At 42.1% G+C, this 20,637-nt stretch overlaps 1 protein-coding gene across 1 annotated transcript; it reads right to left on the reverse strand.

The window, feature by feature from the left end:
* Nucleotides 1-2,745: 2,745 nt before the first annotated feature.
* On the reverse strand, nucleotides 2,746-20,252 carry map3k2 (mitogen-activated protein kinase kinase kinase 2). The gene is made up of 17 exons (XM_085347144.1): nucleotides 19,915-20,252; nucleotides 16,785-16,857; nucleotides 16,354-16,472; nucleotides 16,231-16,271; nucleotides 16,034-16,133; nucleotides 13,713-13,826; nucleotides 12,990-13,086; nucleotides 12,577-12,707; nucleotides 11,720-11,799; nucleotides 11,565-11,629; nucleotides 10,029-10,121; nucleotides 9,693-9,932; nucleotides 9,463-9,611; nucleotides 7,321-7,452; nucleotides 6,977-7,106; nucleotides 6,706-6,883; nucleotides 2,746-3,574 (listed from the first exon to the last, which is right to left on the reverse strand). Exons 2-17 carry the CDS (start codon nucleotides 16,837-16,839, stop codon nucleotides 3,355-3,357), a joined length of 1,944 nt encoding a protein of 647 aa, XP_085203270.1. The 5' UTR covers nucleotides 16,840-16,857; nucleotides 19,915-20,252; the 3' UTR covers nucleotides 2,746-3,354.
* Between the last annotated feature and the right edge of the window lie 385 nt (nucleotides 20,253-20,637).

The following is a 20,637-nucleotide window of genomic DNA, read 5'->3' on the forward strand; positions in this document are numbered from 1 at the left end:
AGAAACTGTTCCCTGTCTTTTTTTACAAAGGTGCAGTCAGAAAAATCAGACTCTGTAGTAATACCTAAACGAGACATTAGAAGTGCATAATTATTTGTTTGTTTGTTTTTTTAAACTACTCTGATAAAAATCAATCTTCTGCAGGGGTTCAGGGTCGGGCCTAAGAAGCTGATCTGAGTCTTTGAAGCTTCAGCAAGAATTATTTGTAATTATTTAGAGCTTTTCTTTAGCTACGGTGTTTAAAAGAGCCATCATACTGCATAAATGAGAAGGCCAAGTAAACAATGTGATATTAGTTAACTTCACCAATCAGATTTAAAGAAATGCGAGTGGCCACACACAGGCAGCTGTAAGCTAAACATCTCAACTGCTGTTTGTGCTGTTGGAGCATTTTTAATGTGGTTATTTAATAAATAAAACAATCTGAGCTACAGCTCGTCTGAGAAGTTTACAGTTCATTCTAATTAGCATTCTGCAACAACAAGTCACGAACGCAGCTTGCTAACATGTTGCCACCCGTAATCGTGCTACACGATACCACGTCACAGAGACTATTTAACGTCCCAATTTATGAACAGCTATTAATATTGGGTGTAATCAAAACAAGTGGAAAACCATTTAACAGTTTTTGGATTTGCATATATAACAGAAAATATGAACTTCACAATCAAATATTTGGACAACGAAGCTTCAAAGGCCTCCAAGTGCTACAAACAATGTTTGGATCATTTAATTCATTAACAAGTGCCAGAAACACACAAGTGTGACTCTCTAAGCTAAAATCTAAGTTTATTTACCATCACAGACCCAATAATCTATCCACCACAAAAAGCTTGTCCTGGTAATGGCTCATTCAGCAGCAAAGACGATGAGGAGAGGTGCTGTAGATGTGTGTAGGAGAGCCAAAGGTGGGGATCTGAGCAGGAGTTTAATTTTAGAGAGTCACCATTACTTTCCTCTGCTGGTCAAATGTTGCTGATTGCACCAGAAACACTTCCTCCCTTGCTTTGCAGAAACCGGCTCTGATGATAATATAAGTTTTGCATATCGTCTCTTTGAACCTAGAAACATTTCAATCTTAGCAGCACAACAGTAACTCCCACCAGGTCTCTGATTCACGTTATTGTTTAAACATTTAGAAGCTTTCTACATGGGCTGTTTGATAATCCACCTGCTGCAAACAGCCAAAATTTAAGGCATAATTTGAGCCCTAAATAACCATTTGATTGGCTGCTGGCAGAGCTGCTCAGAAACCTCACCATTACTAACCAAAAAGTGAATTAGAAGAAGAAGAAGAAGAAGAAGTGATCAGCACAAGCTGAGGTGTCACCTGCTATCTGGTGTGTGCATAGTAAATGCTTCCAAATCAGATGAGCGTTTGTGTATAAAGTGACGAGTCCGCTTTGATGCATTTGATTCGGTGGTGACAGTGACTGCAGTACCAAGCAATAAACACGAGAATGAAGCTCTGCGAGTCTGTCTGAAAACGGTGATGAACGTACCAACTCCAGCAGCGGAGCTCCAGGAGAGGCTGCGTGTACCCTTCAGTTAAATGATGAGCAGCTAAAAACGTTTAGTTTGAAATGAAACGGACAACAGAGCAAGATCTTCAAGTTTCCCCCCACTGCTTCTCCGATCTGATGGCAGAGACTCACTGTGAACACATGAAAGCACCAAATTAGCAGCTTCTGTCTCATCCAAATACTCAGGCTGGCTTCATCTGAACATTTAAAAGGTGCAAATTTAGATGTTAGATGAGAGTTAAACTGCTCTCCATGGAAGTTCATGCTGAGGAAGAAGAGACCAGAAATGTAAAAACTTCTACGATCCATCCACAACACGAGGTTAGTCCTGAATATACTGCACGGTTTGAAACCCTTGCCATGAGATAGTTGGAAGCTTAAAACAAGCTGGAAAAGCCAGCTGCATTTTTGGGGGGCTTTAAGACAAAGCACTGCAGCACAGCACAAACATGGTTGAGTCATCATTAAACTAGTTCTTTCCCTCTCTCTGACACGGACGTGTTAACCAGAAAAGATGAACTGCTGGTGAAGCTACACGACCGCGGCTCCCTGCGAGGACCTGACCTGTCCATGGGATGGTGTAAGCTCTGTCAGCAAAACAAACCCTGTCCGGCCACCTTTCGCTTACCAACAGCTTCAGTTTCATTTATCGACTTGCTCTCCTTAAACTAGACATCCAAATCACCTTCCAGAATTAGCTATGGTGGTCTGAAGAGGATACGAGTGTGTTTTAGTTGACTTTTTAAATGTTTTAAATCAACAATTCTGCACGCTGCACCTTTCAAGTCTGGTCATGAGAGTGCTCCCTATTGCTTTCTGTGGCTGAACAGACCGAGTTTCTAAAAGCCAATGTTTACCAGCAGTAAATTCATGAATCTGCCATGCTAAGAGACATCCAATCAGATCAGAGAATCAGAGGAGGAAAGAGAGCACAGGTACCGATGTGGCGCTTCACTTCTACACCAGCATGACGACTTTTCTAAACAGAGGGTATTTGGTTTCCAGCCGGCGGTGCTGGTACAGCAGGCGAACGAACAAACCGAAATGATCAGCACAGCGAGTCCCCGTCGCAGAAAGGCAGAAACGACTGAACTGGGATCAGCTGGTGTGAAGGCAGTTTATCCAGGAGGCAAAAATCAAAACAAACAAACAAAAAAACAAAAAAAACTGAGAACAAAAAGCTGAGACTCATTCTCAAACATAAAAAGGCACAGAGACGGGGACGACGAATCAGAACGTTTCATCTGCACTTTGTTCAGAAAACGGAGCGGACTTCGGCGAGGGATGAGGGCAGGTGGGTGGAAAATTCTCGGGGGAGTGTTCTCTGGATCTGGGATTCAGGTTTGTCTATAGCAGCGCGCCCGTCACTCTGGGTTTTGGCAGGAGACTACATTCTGGGGTCGGGTCAGCGAGACATTGGAGGAGGATGAGAAGGAGGCAGGGCGGGGTTTACTCCAGAGTCAGGCATCAGCTCCTGTTAGGGCAACAACACCGACACCATCCCGCTTCAAAACGCTCAGAGCGAGAAACCGTACAAACATTTAAAAAAAACAAAACAGTTTTTTTTTAGAGAGGAGGAAGTGCTCAACCTCCTCCGCGTTGGAGACGTTAAGGTGCAACTTGCGGAGAAAAATAAAATAAGAATTTGTGTCCTTTATGGCAGTCTCATACAAACAGAGACAGGAGGAGCGCCCCCACCTTCTCCCAGCCAGTCTTTACTGGTCCAACGTGGTCTCAGCGTAAAGGTGGAGGGGGCGGGATCAGATAAGGCCGTATTTGGCAGTTCGGCAGGCAGGCAGGGGTTCAAGATTCGAGGAGGGGGCGGGAGGGGTTAATGTACAAAGATGTGCCTGAGCAGCTCTTCTGCAGACGGCCGCTGCTTGGTCTCCACGAAGATCCGTTTGAGGAACTCCCGGCAGTGGTCCGACACGTGGGCGGGCAGGACGGGGTTAGTGGGCTGCGTGGCGATCTTAAAGATGGCCGCCATGGCCTCGAACTCTGCCCACGGAGGTCGCTGAGTCAGCATCTCCACAACGGTGCAGCCGACACTCCTGAAGACGACAAAACAAACATTAAGCCCATAAAAGAAAGGAAGGTCAATTTATTAGCTTTATTTGGTTTTCACTAGATCCAACATGGCCTCACAGCACAGGAAATGCTCTCAGCTACAGCTTCCACCTTTCTGTGGCACAATAACATCAAAAGGCAACCCAGTCTTTACTTTCCTACCCGTTTCATTCGACAGTTAAAGTCATGATTTTATAAAAAGCCATCCAACAACATCGTCTTTAATCTTTGAAGCCACGTGTGGCCAAAGCTTCCTGTTAGTGGCTACAACGAAGCGTCTTCAGAGGTTTGCGCTGGTTACATACGTGACCAACATGGTCTTGTTTGCAGATTCTCTAACAAACAGAACATTTCACACAGAATAGAAGGAGCTCTAGATAACCAACACTGAACTCCCTAAATTATTAAATCGTATTAAGAGGGGTAAGCATGTGTGAACTTCATCCTACTCCTTTAGGAGCATCTAAACTAATGGTATAGAGAGATATTCGTGACAACTTTTTCTCTTCACAATGCGTTCTGTTATTTTATTTAAATTTACCCATTGGACTGATTGATGGTTGATTTCAGTCTTAAAAAACAAAATAAAAGACACCACCATTGTTCATGTTTTATCATTTAAACTCAATGGAAAGACCCACTTCAGACTCATTGTGTGTTACCACCATAAAAACTACCAAAAGACCCTCAATGTCTTTTCTTTTTTGCCAGTCATATCTGTTAGACCTGTGGATGTTCAGTGTTATTTTGTAACATGAAGAAAAAAAAACAAAAACTGAGGTGATTTGTTGAGGACATCCCCAACTTTTCTGTTAGGAAGTGCTGCTATTTTTGACAGTGTTAGCTACTATTAGCCTCTGTTAGCTGGTGTTAGTGATACTTTCAGGTCATACTTGAAGTGCATCTAACATTGCTGGACTGAGTCTTTAGCAAACAAACTCTTGTACAAAGTGAGCATGTAATCAGAATGTTTGAGTCCAGCATTACTCAGCATAACTAACAGCTGTTGCTGTTTAGCTGGCTTGTGGCCAGTTGTCCCGAGATGGGAGGGTCACATGTCTAATCTGCTGACAATATTAAAGTGTCTCCTGATCTGAGCCCCGACTGCAGATCAGGAGATGAGGCTTAAGATGAAGCGGAGGACATTTTATTAAGATGTCATCTCTCATTATCCCTTTCCTTCACATTTTCCTTTCTTTGGTGACGGCGACCAACGAGTTCTCTTCTCCTCCACCTTTGGTGCACGGTGCATGTGGCCGGTCTCACAAACCAGTATCATTCCCATGAACTTTTAAAGGTTTATTTTTAAGTTCATGAAAACCTTTTAATTTCTCTGAAGACGTAATTAAACACTGATGTACATATATGAGCAGAATATTCCTTTATATTAAATAACCTCACAAGGTTACATTTTTACAACCTTGGGTGTCCACATTGCCCGCCCAACCGGCCGCCCACGTACTTGGCGGGTAACGACAATACCTCAATCAAGAATGCATACCAGAAGCAACTCAATAGAAAGAAGAAGAAGAAAAAAAAAAAAAAAAAAAAAAAAAAATCACAGATTTTCCTTAGTTAAATGAGGCTTTTGAGGTTAAATGCACACATAAGCAGGATTGGTCTAAAGACTTAAAGGAAAAGAGTTAGTGTTACCTGACTTTTCCTGATATTTCTGACCCTTTAACCCTCTGGAGTCCAGGGTATAATTGGCCGTTTTTGACTACTTTTGATTTTACCTCTATATTTCACCTTTTTAAAAAAAACTGTTTATCTTGCCTTGTTTGGTATCATTATTTTCAGCACAACCTCAAATATCTGAAATTTGAGTTATTTTTTCATTTTGGTATACTATATTAGCACAGTTGATCTAAATCCAGACCAAAAAAAAAAAAATTCAAAATCCGAGTAGAAAAACGTTCCATTTTTTACTGTAAAACCCACAAACAATGAAATGCAAATAGAAATTGTACATTTCTAAAAATTATGCACAAGTTTTGCAAACAACAAAGTTATATGGTACTGTTTACCTAAAAATGCAATCAAGGCCTCAGGCATTTTTTATATAACCATTTAAATCTATTTACAGAACAATCAGGTGTGCTGCATCAAATAAGAAGGTACACAAATTATTTGTGCCAGTCCAAAAAAAATAGTTTGTGTCCAGTATAAGACAGAGGAGAACACCACAGGCCTAAACCCTGCAGGTCTGACAGCAGGAGGTGCATCAGTCCTGTTTTCCATGTGGGAACAGCGTTTACACTGGAATCTGAATTTGGTGGCTTTTTTGGAGCAACTGTGAAATTCAGCAGTATAACTGACACACAAAACAAAACAATGACTACAGTACACACTAACTACAGCCTCCAAACACGCTAAACGTCTCTAATGTCTCACATATGAAAACTCGCTCTCTCTTTCTTTCGCTTACCTGCTTTCTCTCGCCAGTGTTGCTCCTAAAACGTCCCCCTCTCCCTAAACAACCAAGTGCCACATCATTTTTTGATTGGCTGACATGGTAAACTTTAACACCAATAGGAAAGGGGTGTTTTTCTTTTTTCTTTTTTCACTCGCAAGCGGAGAGTGTTTGCTAGCGCTGTCCATAGAAAGCGCCGTTTTTACCGTTCTTCCCGCTCTAGACACCGCGGTTTTAGTCAGAAAAATACATCGCGTGTATTTTCTAATCATAACTCTGGTTTTACGTGGCCCATCGACACAATTCAAAAACTGGTATGTAGTTTGAAGTCCTCACTTTCGACCCAAGTTGAAACTGAGACTCTGAGTCGCTGCATCTTGTAGCTGTGTTGTGATTTTGACGCGCCGGTGCGTCCGACGACCCCAGAGGGTTAATAAATAAAAGTGCGTTTTATATTTGGCCAAAACATCTTTGGTTGGTGTCCTGGTTTTTGGGACTAAAACCCCTAAACTGGAAGCAACACTAATGGATGTTTGTGTTGATGAAGGAAGCTGTTGGGATGTGGAAGTTCACTGCTGCATCACTTTCTAAAGTCAGTTTGTAAAAATTCATCTACATTGGTACCACTTAAATTACTTTTTACATCACTTTCATGCTGCATCCTCTGAATAATGTAGTAAAGACTTTTGAGGTTGGTCTTACCAGATGTCTGCCTTCCTGCCGTAACCCTCTCCGCTGATCACCTCTGGGCTCATCCAGTACGGGGTACCGGTCACCGACTTCATGCCTGTTCCTGACAGACAGATGGTCTGCAGCCGCCTGCTGGCCCCGAAGTCTCCCAGCTTCACGTTACCCACCGAGTCTCTGAGGATGTTTGCACCTGAAAGACGATTGCACAGTTTCATGCTCTACTTTTCAAAGACGACGTTTGGTCCCAAGTATTTCCCCAGCAGGAGCGAAAACATCAGCTCACCTTTGATGTCCCTGTGGACGATCATGTTGCTATGCAGATAAGAAACCCCCTCCAGGATCTGCCTGGTGTAGCGGCGCGTCACATTTTCCGTGAGCGCCCCGTACGACTTCAGCTGGTCTTTAATGGATCCCTGAGGGTCACCAGAAAGGAAGGAATCATCAGAAATATCCCTGCTGTTCCTCACATTAAAATTTAGCGTCTCTTAAGAGAAACAGCTGTCATTTCCACTCGAACAAAAGGAACTTTGTTTGCAAGTGTTGATGGATTTCCACTCGAATAGAGCATGAGATTTTTAGCTTCACACACACATAACTGGAAACGGTGAACAGTTTGTGTGCACTCACTCCAGGCATGTACTCCATAAAGATGGAGAGCGTTCGCTCCATCGTGTCTCGCAGACAGCCATAATATTGGACGATCCGCTCATGGCACAAGTTCTTCAGGAGCTGGATTTCACATTCCAGTGCGCTCACCTCCTGCAGCAGAAACAGAAGGGCACATATTCAAGCAGAACATATTTAAACCGATTTCACCTATACATACAACAAATTAGAGGCTCTAACAGCAGATACACGAGAGGACTGGAAAGATCTTTCTCAAGTGGGAGCGAAGTGTCTCTAGTTTGAATTTACTGAGTTGTATCCTTATTTACAGCCCTGTTTTTCAAATTAACATTGTATGATTTTCCTTTTTTTCCCCTCCCTGGCTTTTTTATAAATCAACAAGGCATTTTAAAAATAAAACTAGAAAAATTTGCATTTCCTGCGAAAATGCTGTGTGGATGCCTTAACGCTGAAGATGTATGCTGAAAAAAGCTGAAAAAGGTGAGAGAGAAAAAAACAAAAACAAAAAAACATTGCCCTGAGCAGGATCGAACCTGGCCCTTCTGGTCTCAAGGCAGCTACTCATCTCACTGCGCCAAAGTAATTCTCACAAAATAAAAGAGGTGGAGAGACGGACAATTTTGCTGAAATGAGCAGAAACAGCTGAGAATTGTGCTGATAAGAGGTGAAAAGGCTGAAAACTTTGCAGAAAAGAGGTGAATCAGCAGAATTTCTGCAGAAAAGAGATGAATCAGCAGAATTTCTGCAGAAAAGAGATGAATCAGCAGAATTTCTGCAGAAAAGAGATGAATCAGCAGAATTTCTGCAGAAAAGAGATGAATCAGCAGAATTTCTGCAGAAAAGAGATGAATCAGCAGAATTTCTGCAGAAAAGAGATGAATCAGCAGAATTTCTGCAGAAAAGAGATGAATCAGCAGAATTTCTGCTGAAAAGAGTTCAATCAGCAGAATTTCTGCTGAAAAGAGTTTTTTCTGAAAAAGCTGGTATTTGTGTTGAAAAGAGTTAAAAAAAGTTTAACTGTTGACTGAAAGAAATGTTGCCATAAGCGGGATTTGAACCCGGGCCTCCCAGTCCGGCACAAAAGTTAGGCGCACTCAAATTTTTCAACCACAGCACTTTCTTCTTCTTTTTTTCGGGGGGGGTAAGTCCATACAGACAATATTCATTTCTAAATTATTAACTAACAAACTTGTGCTTAAAGTGCTTTGTCAATATTGTAGAAAATGTTAAACTTAATCATCATCTCGGCCTCCTCTGACGACCTGTTTGCTGCTGAAAGGCAGCGGGGAGAGGGGTCACTTGGGCAGTGCATTTATTGCAGCATATAATGTGTTTCCTGGATACACTGTGCTTTTTCAGCATTCAAAGATTGATGGCACCGTGTCAGAGCACTGGCTATGGATTTCAGACTGATCAGGCCTTAACTTTTCATCTTTTCTTATTACCCACAGCTACATCCACTTCTCACAGGCCTAGGCTGCTCACTAGGGCTGGGTATCATCACTGATTTCCATAATCCATTCGATTCTGGTTCTCAAAGTCCTGATTCGATTCAATTTAGCCTCAGACAGTCAGAAATATTATAATTCTAATCATTTATCAGTACTGATACACATGAGACTTCATCAGAATTGTGAACATCACAGCAGATGCCTTTGTGTGAAAGTAACTGAGAATAAAACACAGAAAAACATGGAGATTTTCCTGGTCTGGCTTTTTATAGCAGATAACCTTAAAAATATTCTACAATGTTCTGCATATAAAGTTTAAATTTCTTCAGTATTGAACAGAAAAAAAATAGGCTTTCTTGTCCGAGGTCATTTAAGTGAAAAAAGAAAAAGACAGTTAGACTCTTTTTTTTTTTTGTTACCCGAACAGTTGGTCGCACAGGTGCGACCAAATTTTTTTTTTTTTTTTTTAAAGTCGCACCACTGACAAATTTGGTCGCATTTGCGACCAAATTGGTCGCACTCTAGAGCCCTGATAAGCTTCATAAAACAATGACATAGCATCTAGATCTACACTTCCACCCAAAGCAATGATTCAGGGAATTATTTAAGGTCTTTTTTTTTTTCCTTTTTGCCTTGTCTTTCCATTTTCCTACCACTATATTTAATATATTCTATGCTGCTGTGTACGTACCTTGCTCGTCTCGGGACTCTCTGGATCAAACTGAACTTGTTTAACTGCCAGTTCCCGTCCAGTATCAGCATCATAACACAGGAAGACCCGCCCGAAAGCTCCCTGACCTAGAAGCTTCCCCAGCCGCCAGTTGGTTGGCGCTCGCGGGGCTGTGCACAAAGACACATCAGGTTTGCTAAAAACGCAGAAAAACAAACATCTGGAGGACGTGTCGTGTTGCGAGGACTCACAGCGGCTGGGTGGACTGACGTCCATGACGGAGAGCGTCGGAGCCACGGCTGGATTGGGGTTTGGCTCGATGTCACTCCCCCTCCGCGGCCTCCTGGCGGGGCCGGGGACCTCCTCCAGGTCAGGCGTGAAGACGCTGCTGCCACTGCTGGTGCTGGGCGACTGCTCGGTTGAGCTGAAGCTGATTGGAGAGCGGAAACCGTGAACTTGCGTCCGCCGAGCCCGAGGGAAAGTCTTCCTCCCTGTTCAGAGGATGAAGGAGAGCGATCATTTTTAAATCCCTGTTTAAAGTCAATTTGCTTTCAGCATCAGTAGGAATAAATAAATGAATTACCCACCATCACTGTAATCCTGAAGGCCAAAAGGAATGCCGTACCGGCGAGGATACGTCCCTCCTTTCCCTGACTTCTCAAACACCGGAATATCGTACTCTGCAGAGGAAGGAGGATACAAAAGATGAAATTTACAGGCCATGGCCTCAAAACAGCTTTCAAAGATGGCAACCTCGACATGAGAATGTTTTGGGCCTTTTAACTGTAATCTGTAAATCGTGAGTGCTCGCTTTCCTTGAAAAATCCCATTTTTACCATTTCTTCCTGCCCTCAACGTGACAAGCAAAGCATGGTGTAGGTTAGTGATCATAAGTCTAGTTCTACTTGGTCCAGCAATACGATTTAATACCTGATATATAGTTTAAAGTCTTAACTTTCAACACAAGTAGAAACAGAGATTCAGCAAGGCTGCGTCTTGCAGTTACATCATCTTAAAATCAGTCGTGTGATTTGGACATGCTAGTACATCAACTATAGAGGGTTAAAGGTTTGGCTCTTAGTCTGGTTTAAGTTTTAGCCTGTTAAACTCTTCACTGCCTGGTAGATCAGGTTGTTGTTGTTTTTATTTTTTAAACCCTTAAACAGTCTAACACCCGTGAACTAGGGCTGGGCTATATCATACCGTTCACGGTAATACCGGTGTAATTTTGGGCAACAATAGGAAAATGAAATATCGTGATAGAATATGGGTAAAACGCACATGCGCAGTGCCTTTGTTTACATACGCACATGGCGGCGACGCAGAATGAGAAGTGCGAAAGTGGATCGTTAAATGAAACTGATGAACCAGAATTGGTTTGTAAAAATGCTGCAACTTCAGTGGTGTGGAACTGGTTTAGCTTTCGTCCGTCAGATACACAACAAAGCACTATTTTAGGTAGCGCATGCTAGCGGGCCGTCGTTATTACCGTGTTGTTTGGAAAATACGGCACACTTAAAATCAATCCTTTGATTTTTCTGAAAATCGACAGTGCCCCTTATAATCCCGTGTGCCTTATATATATGAACTCTGGTTGTGTTTACTGACCTCGAAACGATTTTATGGCGTACACGGCGCTCGAAAATCTGTCAAATGTTTCAGTACAACTTTGCTAAGCTACAAAACCGCACGATGGATTGTCGGAGCATTACGGCTATCGTAGGCAGGCGCCTCACGGAGTGATACCTACTGTGCTTCAACATAATATTACCGCGTTGTGTGTGTATAAGCTCTTTTTAAGTTTTGTGGATATTATACATGGTTATGCTGAAGATATGTCGGCCAATTTCCACTGGAAATGCCTTTTGGTTAAACTGTCAGCAAGGAATTTGCATTTGTACTGTTACATTTGTTATATAACTTTAATGCACATAAAAAACAGCTGCTTGTTTAAGTGAAAATACATTGATGGGGTTTTATAAAGTTGTGGAGTTGTAAAGTATTTTGTCTAGTGTCAATTATATCGTCAGTTATATCGTTATCGCAAATTTTCAAATGTATATCGTGATAAATATTTTTGGTCATATTGCCCTGCTCTACCGTGAACTAAGATCTGCTCTCACCTGGAAAGTCCTGGTGGTTGTCTGGGTAGCTCTGAGCCCTGGGCATCCTGGACTTTGGGTAATCACTGCACAACACAAAGACAACAGCAACAAATCAGAGGGATTTCTTCCACGGCAGTTTTTTGTGGTTTCCTGTTTTATTCTGTGACGCACACCTGTCCAGTGGGCTGTCTAGGGAGGGACAACTTCCAGAAGCCGAGTTCTCCGGACTGCTCATGGACAATGGATCCAACATCTGAAGTAAAACAAGAGAAATGAGAGAGAGACAAACTCACATCCTCTCAAAACCAATCAAATTGTATCTCATTAATTTGACATAAAATGATGCTAAGAGCAACTTCAGAAAACTCAATAATAAATACATTACATTTAAGCTTTTTACAACCTCCAAAACAGAAAAATAAATCCTTCCCTCATCTCTCCAGACCTGCAGTAGTCACAAGTTATGCCACTTACACTGAATCACGTGACACTTTAACGAAGGCTGTTTGTGACGTAACACAAACTGCCCATGCCTGCGAAGGAGCCTGCTGACCTCCACTATTCACGTCTGTACGACCTCACCTACAAGTGTGCAAAACACGTCTATGTACCCAGACACTCAATGTGCTATGAAAAGAACCCAGATACGCATCCACCATCTTCCCTGCTGTGTGCGCCCAGGTCCGTTTGGGAGTATATCAGGGACTTAACCCGTCCTCCACAGTGGCAGGTACACCACAGAACTCAGTAGTCACAGCAGGGAGAAGAGGAAGAAAAGATCAACTTTAATAAAATACTAAAAGGCCAGAAGGTTTTGCTTTAATGGCTACTGTAAAGTCCAGCATGGCAACTTTAAAAAGAACTCTTTAAATATCGGCTTTATGATAAAGAAGCTGGTGAAAATTAATTTTACATTTAAAATGTCCTAGAGTTTACACTTAAATACTAGATTTGCGCTCCGCTTTGTTACATCAGAGCAGCTCCTTTTCAAGTAGCAAACACTAAAGTGGACTCTCCTGAGCATCAGCACCTGGTCCATGCTCTCAGGGATGAACTCCCCCTCGCTGTTGATGCTGGTGAAGGAGCCGTTCCTCGCCACCTGCTGCAGAGCGTCGGGAATGTATCCTGGAGGAGGAGAGCTGCGGTCCGTTGAGTGGGAACCTGACAGGACGGCGGTTATAGAGAGTGAGAAAATTGTCCTGTGTGCGCCACAGTCACAGCTAAACCATGTGATGCTTATTTTCGCACAAAAGAGTCCGAGTTTCATGCATTCATGTATTTTTCTTAACACTGGAACCACTGAGACAGTCAATTTAAAATTTCCACACACACACACACACACACACGCGCGCTCCTGACCCTTACCCACTACCAGGCTGTGGTGGGCACTAGTGCCCGTCCCTGCAAGCTTTGAGTCTGCATCACTGTTTAGCAAACATTTACCTATCAACGCCAGCATGCTCTTCTTGTCTGTGACCCGGAACCCCGTGTTGTCCAGTTCCTCGTGGGACGGCAGAAGGTCCATGTTGGATGACGAGTTCTGCAGACACAAAACAAACTAAACATTAAAAAGAAACTCTGGACAAGTTTAACATCTCCTTTGTTTTCCAGCTAACCCTTCTATGTTAACACTGCTATAACATAAAGATTGCACATGTCTCACTCTGTATATTTTATTTTATATATTTTATTTATTGTTTACTCTATTTAATTTGTAAAATATGTGTACACACACACACACACACACACACACACACACACACATTTAGTATACACATCCAGAAATGCATATACTATTATATATTGTACATATATTTATTAGTTTCAGATGTAGCCATTCTTGTATTTTGCTTGTTTACATTTATTGTATTTTGTACAACTCTGTTGCTTGTGAAGCTCGCACACAAGAATTTCACTCACATGTGCTGTACCAATGTACCTGCACATGTGATGTGACAATAAAAGTGATTTGATTTGATTTGAAGATTAAAAATACCAACGCTGGTATAAAAAAAAACACCCCAATCAGCCTTTTACAGCTGAGAGGTAAAAACTGTCGAGGGGTTACAGCACAGAAAAAGCAGCAGGTGTGTCGGCCGCCACACAACGTACATACTGTGCACAAGTATCAGAAACTACCATTAAAGTCATTGCAGTATGGCCCACCTCAGAGGAGACCTGCAGCACAAGGAGAATCTTCAGACTCTTCATGTGAACACTGCGATCCAGCAGCTCTACAGCTTTGTCCAGGTCGTCCTGAGTGGTCAATGGAATCACCAACTGCAAGGGGGGGGGGGGGGAAGAAGAGAAAAAAAATTTGAAATACAGTGACTTGAATAACCTTTTAAAAATTGGGTGATTCTTTTTGATCATTTGTGGAAGTGCACACAACAACAAAAACATAATCCACACACAGGTGCTTCATTGATCCAATCAGCTGTTCACAGCACTTCCTACACTCCAGTGTCTGTCATGCTGTACATTCACGGGGTTTCATGATTCCACTAGATGCAACAGGAAGTGACATCATTTTCTCAGGAACACAGCTCCACTGGTGCTATTAGAAAGTGATGTTTCACTTTGTGCCTTTCTGTATAAGTTCCTGAGACACGTAAAACTGTGACTGCACCATTTCAAACACTTCATGATTTTCAATTCAATTGTGGTTCATCATTTATCTATTACGTATAGGAAGAAAAAGCTAAAGCATGCAAACCTGTAGAGCTAAGCCCTGGTGGGCCTGTTCTACGGTAGATAAAACAGAGTTACAGGTTGCTGTCATGCACAGCTCTGCAGCTAACACTGCGTACACAGTGTCATGTTAGTTTGCAGAGTGTGTCCAACCTTGTGGAGCAGCTGCAGCAGGTTAACATCCACACGCCTGTGCAGGATGTGGTCACACGCTCACACCTTCACTCCGTTACTTCTGGGGTTTTTTTTCCTAATGCAGCTTTCGTACAATCGTTCATTTTCTACATCAAAGGCTGGCAGGATGGCACTGGTAGCACAACTGTGGTCTGCTTTCTTGAAACAGGCCGCAGACCACGATCCCACTCGCCCCTGCCAACAGTCATCTTAGAGCCAACAGGTAGCTGGTGGTGTACATTACTAAAATATTCATTTAACCTACTAGTACTTCTGTTGCAGACTAGCGAGGCAGCAACTAAACATCTAGCTGATGAATCACAATGATGCAGATCCACCACCAGACCCAGAGGTGGATTTTTGCGTCAAAATGACCAAAGAAAACAGCAGAAAAAAGTTGTGTCAGTCTGCAAAGAGTGAGACACACTGCCGCTGAAACACACTGGGTGTTCTTAAAAACTGCACAGAGGGAAGAACAACATCAGAGGGGCACCGAGGGCAGTTGAAAGGACAGGTTTAGGATGACAGGAGGGGGATCATAGCACAGCTAGATTCTCCACATGAAAGGGATCTAGTCTGTGTGGTTTGTGAAACTGACCGAATCTGATGTGACGTGCTTTACATCGAAACAGGAGACGCTGCAGAGATTTTGTCTCTTGGCTCAGAACACCTCAGCCCCCCCACCCATGCATCCATGACTGTGTGTGAATGTTAGATAGGAAGCACTTCAGCATAGGGCTGCTCAATTAATCGAATTTTAATCACGATTACGATCTGGGCTTTCAGCGATCATTAAAAATGACTCAGCCCATTATTAGCCCCTCCCTCGTGCTTTACTCTCGCGCTGCTCCGTGTGGCAAATCGAGCGCACCTCGCTGCATTTCGAACGCATGTCACAACAATTGAGAGCAGCGGTCTCCAACCTTTTTTGCGCCACGGACCGGTTTATGCCCGACAATATCTTCAACTCTCGCGGCCCGGTACCAAACGACTCACGGACCGGTACCGGTCCGAGGCCTGGGGGTTGGGGACCGTTGATTAAGAGGACCCGAGGGAAGCTCGGAAAGCTAAGCAGAAGTTATTTGGAGAGGAGAGTGACTGCTGTTGGTTGAAAAGAGAGGTAAAAAAAACGTCAGTGGTGTGGAAACATTATGGGTTCGCGGAGTCAGACGTGGATCAAGTAGACATAGTGCGTAAACTTTGCTACAGTGTCGTAGCTGCACCACAGAGCAACACTGCAACGTTCACTAAACATAGATGTTTACATTTTTCATTTATTTTTTATATTGCAAACATTTGCACTGTTATCAGTATTTGCACACTATTTTATATTATTTTTTGACAATTTTTAAAGTCATTATTCAACACATTGTTATTGTTAAATAAATATCGTCAAATAATCAAGATCTCAATTTCAGTGAAAATAATCGTGATTAGCATTTTTGCCATAATCGAGCAGCCCTACTTCAGCATAGAAAAAAGTCCCTGTATGAGTGTGTGTGAATGGATGACTGAGGCATGTTGTAAAGTGCTTTCTACTCAGGTAGAGTAGAAAGGTGCTATATAAGAACCAGTCCATTTACTACAGGAAGCAGAGGAAAATTACATTTCAAGTTTCGTACCTCGTTGTTTGTGTAGTGGAGGCCCATCGTCTGACCAAAAGCCACTTTAGCTTTGGACCTCAGATCCTCCAGCTTGATAGGTCGAGGGAACTGCAGAATCCTGCAAAGAAGAAGACAGGTGAGAGGTCAGAGACGGGCACTGCTGCTGGTCTGCACTGACAGCACCGGAGGGAGAAACACAGCAGTGGAAACCTCACCTCTTCTCCCCTTTGAACTCAAACTTCACTCTCACATCGTTCTGTTGGAGACAGAGCACAGAGTTAAAGACAGCCAGAGCAAAGATGAGCCAGACTGAGCCTTCGTGCTTTCACTTGGGTTACCTGGTTCTTGGGCGACGAGGCTTTGGGTTTGCACAGGTCTGACAGGAACGCGGCAGGACGGCTGGAGCGGTGCAGTTCGGCCAAGTCCTGCATGATGGAGTTCAGCGCCTCCTGCTCATCTGTGAGACAGCATGACTTCTGCTTATTCAACAGGTTTTATCATTGAAAAACTCAACTTGCTAAAGACTCCTCTAACAACCTGTCTTGCGGTATGAACATATGAACACAAAAAATGAAGTTGCCTTGCTGCATTTATCTCTTCAGATAAGCCGCTTCCACTTAGCCGCACAACACAAGGGACTTATTGTCAGGCAAAGATGTCAAAGAGCCATTGTTCGGGGAGGAAAAAAAATTCCTCAAATTATAGGTCTGTCAAAAGATGAAGCTGACTCGCTGCCAAGCAGTAACACCATCTCACAGCATGTACGTACCCATCTTAATGGCACGGCGATTGACCCAGGAGGCCAGGAAAGAGGATTCTCCCATCAAAGGGATTCCTTTCTCCTGAAACACAAAAACATCATCATAAATCCTTACATGCAATTAAAAGGGATCATTAAACATAATGTGCGAATAAAAACAATCTGTTAAACTGAAATTGTCTCATATATACACATTTACATTTAATTTGTGATGTATACTGTACATTTTTCTTCTATTGTTTTTGTGCAGTATTATTGTTATAACATTGTGCTGCATCTATTCATTTTTGTTCTGGCCATTCTGCTGTTGTAATAATGCAAATTTGTAGTAACTCGTCTTTATTTATTTTTTTATGTCAAAACGAGCATCTGGAGGCTTTATACATATTTTAAGAGTGTTATGTCTACATGATAGTTCTATTGTTGTATTTCCCGAAGCACCAATCCAGCATTTGGATCAGATATAAGTCATCTATGCTGTTCTATGTCTACTATGTTACGTATTAGCAGCAGTTGCTCCAACATAGCCTGGAGGACACCAGCAGCAATGAGGGTCAGGGGTTTGGGCCTGAGCACTGCTACACCAGCAGCTTTTCTCTGTACGTTTGCAGACATTTTTGACTTAACTGTGAGCTTCCCCGTCAGCTTCTCACTCTCGGTATGTGTAAGGTGTAAAACTTGTTAGGAAGCATTTATTGCATTTTTATGGTAACATAATGTGGCGTCATCAATATTTCTTCACTTCACACCCCACACGACGTGCATGTGTGAGTCAGGAGCACTCACAGAGAGCTGAAAGGAGAATAGTGCCAATAAACTAGGTGAGGAATTCAGACACATTAGATTCATTTTACTTGTGCTGGACAATAAGTTTATATTCTTGGATGTATTCATCACGTTTCTTAAAATAAGTAAAATAATGTTTGAGTCAAGCATGATGTTTTGATCATCATCCAAAAAAAAAAAAAAAAAAAGAAGATTCACAGTATCTTCCTTCCAGTGAGGAGCACATACGATTAAATTAACACTGAAACCCAAACCCGGTACTTGGTATCAATATACAGTGCTGTGCAAAAGTCTTGAGTCACCCCTTGTTTCTTTACATTTTGCTTCCAAGAAGCCACACTGTCATTTTTAAAAGTGGCCTTGAGTAAAGAACCGATTTGTTAATAGGAGCCTGTCACAAATCATTTGTTTTTGTATTTCAGCCGGTGGTGTCGGAGATTAAAATCAATGAATAATGAACTCAGAAAAGTACCATGTAATCCACCATGCAATACCATCTGGAAGACATCTAATTACCAACGCCTTATTTTTTTCAGCATGACAATAATCCCAAACACACTGCCAATGCAATTAAAAACAATTATTCTTTTTGTGCTGATTACTCTGCACACTACAGACTTAAACCATAAGAATATCGAGCTCAACTGTGAGGTTGCTGAAGTAAAACTCCCACAAGTATTCTGAATATCAGCCATAATGTAAACACCTTAAGCAGGCTTACTAAATACTATTTACATATAACCCTGGTTTAACAAAAACCCGTTTTACTTATGACACTGCTTACAAGAACTACTCTACCCACAATCCTGAACCGAAACAGCAATGCCTCCAATCGGTGGAGGTCGCTGTTACTGTTGAAATTCTGTAAATGTAGGAACATCAGCACAAAACAAGAGAGCAATGATTGCAGCGAGGCAACACTACAACAATGCAAAGGATTACATTGAAGGAGGCTGGAAGTCATTCACTGTGAAATCTAGGATTTGCAGTGCATTATGGGGATGAGCAGTTCCTGTACACAGCCTCGTACCTTTGCCGCCGCCTTCTTTTTTTTTTTTATCCAAATCAAATCTTTTTAATAGCCATGATTCACCTCGTAGCTGGTTGGTTTGGTCTGAGGATTAAAACTCTTTATATAAGGATTTTTTGAAACATCAATGGAGAGAATGAACAAGGAACTCACTTCTGGAATGGGAGCCCTTAAATTGCTGCGTTCCCTAGCAAAGATAAATAGTATATTTGTGATTTGATAACATAAAAAACAGAAAACAGCTGCAACAAAATCTTTAATACAAGTGTAGTGGAGTAAATGCTGACCCTACTTTAAGAGCCCTTTTCTTCACATTTAAACTACCCACACTGATGGATATTTTATTGCCATTTTAATGTGACAATGTTTGTTAATGTGGGTCTATTCAGATGAGTCAGTTTCCAGACCATACCTTTCTACTGATCACTGATTATGTTTAACTGGGCTCCGGATGCCCACACTATAGGAGGTCAAGCATTCAGCTTTTTAATTTGTCACTAAGCTGTATATTATACTATTGCATTGTCATGTATAGTGAAATATGCAATGACTGTAGCTATGAGTGTCCAATAAAGGGGCTTTAAAGGTTGCAGCACAAGCTTTTGTGTGGAATCAAAGTAGTTTATTGCTCAGCTATCAATTAATACTATTGAACATAACCTCCAGAATGTAATCTGTACAAACATAATTAGCCTTCATGTTATTGTTGTTGCAAAAGAGTGGAAATTTAAGTCAAGATGGCCTCTGCTGACGAGGAGTTGATTGGAAATTGTTGATGATAGTCTGTGATCATCACTGATTGATGAGAGAGCTGCAGCATTGGTGCTAGCCTTAGCTTAGCGTTTATTCTTCTCTCTTTTATCCTTACATACATCATCCTCCTCATGAACATCATCTTCTGTACCGACTCTTGCTCAGTGCTCACAACAAAGTTGATATCAACAGCAAAATTATGGCCTCCTTTGGTAGATAATTAGCTCGCTTTAGATTCTCCTGCTAGCGTTAGCCGAGTAGCAACATAGCAACTGTTGCTAGCACATTTTTAGCAATTACAGCCGTTTTTATGAATAATTATAAGACACTATTGACACTTACGCCCAAAATACTATTTGTTATCTAAACAGAGAGCCGATATGTGAAGCTAAGCTAGACGTGTGCAACTAGCTGTCAGGCCAGGGAAGTTGTCAAGCTGAGCTAATGCTAACAGCCAGCCGCACAGCTAAACAGCGTTCACCTGCGCTGCATGACTATAAGAAAAACAAACAGCCCTTAAAGGAATAAATAAACCCTTCAAATGGATCAAATACTTCTTTAGTACCGTACCTGGGCGCTAATTAGATGTGTAGTCACTTCCTCATCCACAGGGCCGGTGACAGGAGCCCCGGGCCCCGCGGAGAGCCGCTGGAGGAAGCAGAAGTTTGGCAGTCCGCTCCCAACTTCACTCGAGTGCTGCCGGACCACGACGACGACGAGGCCTGACGGCTGTCAAAGGGACCAGCTGAAGCTTTTCGACCACAAGACGACAAAACGGCGGCTCATCCAACTAAGTAGCTCCTTGTCTGTGCAGTGGTTAAAAGGCTAACTTCATCAGAGGCGCTCTTTTAGCTGTACTTTACACCCTGGTTAACGGTAGCTCCGCTCGCTGCTGACCCCACGACGCCATCAAGCTATCACGTATTAAAAATAATTTAACCGGAAGTAGACACAGAAAATAAAAGAAGATACATTCAAGTAACTATTATGTGTTTTATTTTGATAACCAGTGCCAGGATATTATATTTCATTTACGGAAACTTGAAAGGTGTTGACCCCAACCTTGTCGGAAGAGTCCAATAAAAACACGACCTGTCACATCAGAGAAACTTATGAGTTTCCTGTCAAAGAATAAATACATTTGATTGGTGTTTAATCACTTTATTGTAGTTTTTTTAATAGTTTTATAGATTTTTATTATAATTTAATATAATTGTTCTACATATTTAGAGATTTAAGAGTGTCTTTTGATTAAATTAATTATTATTAATTATGCAAGCACAAAATTATAGC

Source organism: Diplotaxodon limnothrissa, linkage group LG23 (genome assembly GCF_057381915.1).
Source record: "Diplotaxodon limnothrissa isolate DT_005_m linkage group LG23, D_limnothrissa_male_GT1.1, whole genome shotgun sequence".
NCBI classification, from domain to species: domain Eukaryota; kingdom Metazoa; phylum Chordata; class Actinopteri; order Cichliformes; family Cichlidae; genus Diplotaxodon; species Diplotaxodon limnothrissa.